The 5000-nt window shown below is 36.9% G+C and overlaps 1 protein-coding gene across 6 annotated transcripts in view; it reads left to right on the plus strand.

Annotated features, from left to right (window-relative positions):
• The window catches only part of LOC117952448 (partitioning defective 3 homolog B-like), a 206756-nt gene that overhangs the window by 76658 nt on the left and 125098 nt on the right, over positions 1-5000 (plus strand). For 5 of the 6 annotated variants that reach the window (XM_034884750.1, XM_034884746.1, XM_034884747.1 and 2 more), the window contains one exon: positions 2249-2507. In XM_034884750.1, the coding sequence (XP_034740641.1) occupies positions 2249-2507 (259 nt within the window). The remainder of the gene's footprint in view (positions 1-2248; positions 2508-5000) is intronic. The other variant, XM_034884748.1, reaches the window with a different exon arrangement.

Below are 5000 nucleotides of genomic sequence, written 5' to 3' on the forward strand. Positions count from 1 at the left end.
ACACACACACACACACACACACACACACACACACACACACACACACACACACACACACACACACACACAGACACTTCTATTGTCCCAGCTTGGCAACTGTATTGATGTAGCCTGCTTGATTAGAATATCTCTTTACACAAATGTGCCTGCACACATTGTCCAATCAGGAACAATAATGATATCATCTGTGCACAATGGTCCCCATACACACATCAACACACACACAGCTTTCAAATCTAGTTTCATTCTACTGTATTGTAGTCTTTTTTCAATGAAAAAAAAAAAAGTGTCATTTAGCAAGGTGTGACATGAGCACTTGCAAAGACATCCTAGTTTGTTTTATTGTGTAAAGTATGCAAAACCTGTCTGAATAGAATTTAGAAGAAATGACCACCCATTCTAAAACGCACACAGAAATTTGCAGTACAGATATTTGACATATACCAGTATAAGTTGATTTTCTGTCGTGATTCATTGACTTAGTTGGAAACCTCCCCACAATGCAATTTCATCAACATAGTTGTGGCGTGTTCACACTGCTCGCGTTTTTGACAGTGGGATTACATGCAAAGTCAAAATAAAGACGCAAATACACAGATTCAGAGTGCCGCGTAAATGTGTCTATTGTTGTATTAAAAGAGCAGATACAATGTTAGCATAGCCTTGACCGACCTGAACTTAATTCCCAAAACAAACAATTTAAAAGTTGTTTGCCTCTCATCTTGTAGCATGTGAGGTGCAATTAAACACAAATTATCCCGCTATGATCTTAGGATCAAACTGAAGCGATTAAGGCGATGCGAATATTTGCTCTGCCTCGGTCTGGATGCGCCATCAATTCATGTTGTATCGATAAAAAATGTAAATATATTATTATTGCTATCTAATTTAATGCAATGTGTGTCTCCTTCATACTTTACTTTCTATTCATAGTCTCTAGTTACTGACATTTTATGATCATTATACATCTAATAATAATCTCGGTGGAAAATAATAGGAGTGTAATCTAATAGAGTTTAAATAAACAGGATTTTCTCCGTCGGTTATCTAAGGTGAATGATGATGTGTACCAATAGCCTGTGACACAACTGCTCCCCCTAATTTACTTAGCATAATCTGATATAAACTAATTATCTGCAAAATGATCTCTCTTATAGATCATGAGATTAAAAAGGCTTGCTGTACAGGTGTCATTGTTCTGCATCTCCTTTTCTGTCCTGTCTTGTTGCTCAGTGAAGATGAAGACACAGCAACAGAGACAGTGACCTACCAGAAGTAACCACTCACAAGTGGGCAAATACATAGAAACTAACTTATGAAAGACAGTATAAAGCAGAATAATGAATTAATTATTTACAGTAATTATTAATTACAGTTAAAAAAATGACCATGTAATAAAAACTATGAATAACTGTAAATTATTTAATAATACAGATGTAAAATCGGATTTGGTTTCACTTTATCCTCCAAATTTTCTTAAATTGGTCTTACATCACATGATGTAGACTACTTAACAAAGCAAAACATTTAGCTAGACAACAAAATAAAATACAAACAAAAAATATGTTACATAAGACATTTTAAATCGATGCCATCGCTTGCTCTAACATTCACGGCTCTGCCTGCACCTTAACAAAAGTCTTAAAGATCCCATGGCATGAACATTTGACTTTATAAGGTGTAAACCGAGCCCTGGGTATCCTGCTCTGCCTTTGAGAGAATGAAAGCTCAGATGGGATGAGATGAGGTCATAAGGGGCAAGGTTACCTACCCTTTCTCTGCTTTGTCCGCCCAGAGAATGTGGCCCACACGAGAGACACCATGGCTTTCAAACAAACAAAGTGGCAGTTGTCCAAGCCCCCCCCCCCCCCCAAGCATAGTCTTTGAATTGACAATCACTTAAATTCAGTTTAGTAAAGAAATATGACCCTAAGATGTGCCACAGTACGGTGCATTGCAACTTTTTTAATTTGTCCTATGCAATCCAATACATATCATGCATCCTTTATTGTTTTTCTCTTAATTGAGTTATATATTCTGGGATGATTACTTTGATTGTCAGAGATTAATAACTACACACTGTATGTTTTTGTGATTAACGGATTAGTTTTAATGGTAAATGTGTGCCACATGTAATACACACATTCACAAACTTTGCTTAAAACTTCATCCGCTTGTTGACATAAACTTTCTCTACCGTTCCCTCTCTTCATTCTCTCTCTCCTCTTTTTCTCTTTCACCCTCCTAGAGCCCAGGAAGTGTTCCGTCAGGCAATGCGTTCCCCTGTTGTCCGCTTGGGCGTAGTTCCCTCTGCTAACAGAGAACGCTATGAGAAGAGTCTGATTGGTCAGCTTTTTGGCTACAATGCCGTTCCCAACAGCAGCCCCCGAATCGCCAAGACAAAAGAGCCACCTCCACCTGTCAAAGCCAAACCTGTGTTTAAGGCCTCTGAGAATCCAACCAATCGATTGGCAGAAGAAGCTGCCACTGTGGAAGCCGCTGTAAGTGTAAGTAGCTCTGCTCTAAGTCGACCTGAGACATTTTTACTTTATTTCGTCCTACTTTTATCACATTATTTGGCAACTGCAAGAAACTGACTGAGTTATAAGTCCTTCTCTGTTTCCCTGCTCTTGACACAGCTAAATAACACTTTCTACACAACTTTGTTTTGAGAACATACACACAATAATTTTTCTGCAAGCCTTCCCCCTTCCAACAACTTGGAGGTTGTCATTTTAATTATTTGAAGGTGTCAAATTTCAAGATTGTACAGTGGCATGCCTAAGACAACACACCCATGTTTAAGTTGATTAAAAAGAGGAATAAAAAAACATCTTTTGGAAATTGATCTCAGTGCCTTAATTAAAAAGGACACCGATTTTCTTTGTGAATGAATGATGTGTTGTAAATAAATAAATGTTGTTCCTTAACATACAGGGGACACATCCCTATGTTAAATTCCCAAAGAGGCAGCCAGAAGGCCAGTTATTTCATACACTAGAATAGATTAGATTCAACTTTATTGTCATTACACAGGTACAAGTACAAGGCAACGAAATGCAGTTTAGGTCTTACCAGAAGTGCAATAGCCGCAAGTTCATGACATATAAGTGCAGGACATGGATATATACTGAATAAATATAGCGATGTTATAAACAGAATTTTACGGATAGCTTTGTACTATGAATATAAATATAGATAAGTAGTACCTGGATATGTACTGAATATAATATACAGGTGGGTATTACTATAAATAGAAGGATCCGGGATACTATCCAGGATACTATGCATCCTGATAAATTTCCCTTGGCCTTTGGAATTAAACTAACCCCACATCCTCAAATACCCTTCACCATACATAGAGATGGGCATGGTGTTATTTCAGTTAGCTTAATAGCTGGTTTGATTTACATTGAGAAATGATCTTATGTAAACTTCCCCATGCCAATCTCTAGGTATGGTGAAGGGTATGTGAGGATGTGTGTGGGGGGGGGCTACTTTAAATCCAAAGGCCAAGGGTACTTTATCAGGATGCATATTATCCTGGATCCATGAAATAAATGGCCTTTAAAAATAAAAATCTGCCTGCCTCTATAGTAATTATATACTCATGCCCCCTGTATTTTAATATAGGAAATATTTAGTTATTTACAATATATTATTTATTAACAAAGAAAATTGGTTTCCTAAAAAGGTTGGGTTTTCCTAATTTTTTTAATTAAGGCATTAAGATCAATTTCCAAGAGATGTTTTTTATTATTCTTCTTTTTAAATAACTTTAGCATGGGTTTGTAAATTTATGCAAGCCACTCTATTCCCTTGGTCCAAAATATTTGACCCAGGAATTACTTTCAACTTTTTCACACTTTCCACTATTCTTACTCTTTGAATTCTGTCAAGATATGTTCATTTTGTAGAAACTGTATCAATCTCACCTTATTCTGGTTGATTCACACCTCTTTCTTAGAACTATTATGATCCTAGCTTATGTATGTGCCTTTAACATCACCATGGTGACATGGCTGACATTTGAAAAACAGCTGGCACAGAGGCAACAGTTACTTAGCAACAGCTGATTATCACCTTATTTTATTAAAAAACAAATCTGTTTATCTGTGATTCTGTAATAACGACATTTGGAACACAGTTCCATAAACTTCTGGCAGGGCTCTACATAATGTGTTTTTTGTGGTTCCCTACATTGGCACAGTCCAGCATAAATTACATTTTACAAGTGTAAAATCAAGTGTATTTGTATTATTTTCGTGCACATTAAATTTTTCAGTTTAATAATGATGAATTTTCTGGCAGCACTGTAGGAATTTGTAAATTTTAAGATAAGACTTGGAAAACAAATATAAACAGACCTTTTACAGACAGCTTTTATTTTAGCTTGTCACAATTCACTAATAGCTAAACTCAGCACGCTGTGGCGATGTAAAACATAACATCAACGGATGAGTGTGACAGAGCGGATTAAAATATCACTTTCTACACGTTTCGACTTGTTGAACAAGTGTTTGATAGAGTGATGGCTTTTTACTGATGAAAGAGTAGTTGTCTCCCTGTTGCCTCTCGGATCTGCTGTCCGCTGTCTTCCTCCGTGTGTATGTTTGTGTGTGTGTGTGTGTGTGTGTGTGTGTGTGTGTGTGTGAAGGAGCTTAGCCTCCGATAGAGCATGGGAGAGGAGAGGCCGCAGTGTGATGATAAATACTACAGTTTTAGCCCCAGGGCCTGTTTGGTACCCATCCTTAAATAAAATGATTGCTCGGTCAGCACTCTTAGAGTAACATTTTATATGCTGTATATATTCACATTATTGACACAACAACTGATGATCTGTAACGATTTGGCCAAAATTAAGCTAAGTGGCCATACGTGGTCAAGCCATATACTATGTTTTAACTTTGTTGTCTTAGATATCTGCAAAATGCCCTACAACAACAAAGTACAAGCATGTTTCAGAAAGTTCTGCAAACTAAAAAAAGATAATACAAAAA

Source organism: Etheostoma cragini, chromosome 11 (genome assembly GCF_013103735.1).
Source record: "Etheostoma cragini isolate CJK2018 chromosome 11, CSU_Ecrag_1.0, whole genome shotgun sequence".
NCBI classification, from domain to species: domain Eukaryota; kingdom Metazoa; phylum Chordata; class Actinopteri; order Perciformes; family Percidae; genus Etheostoma; species Etheostoma cragini.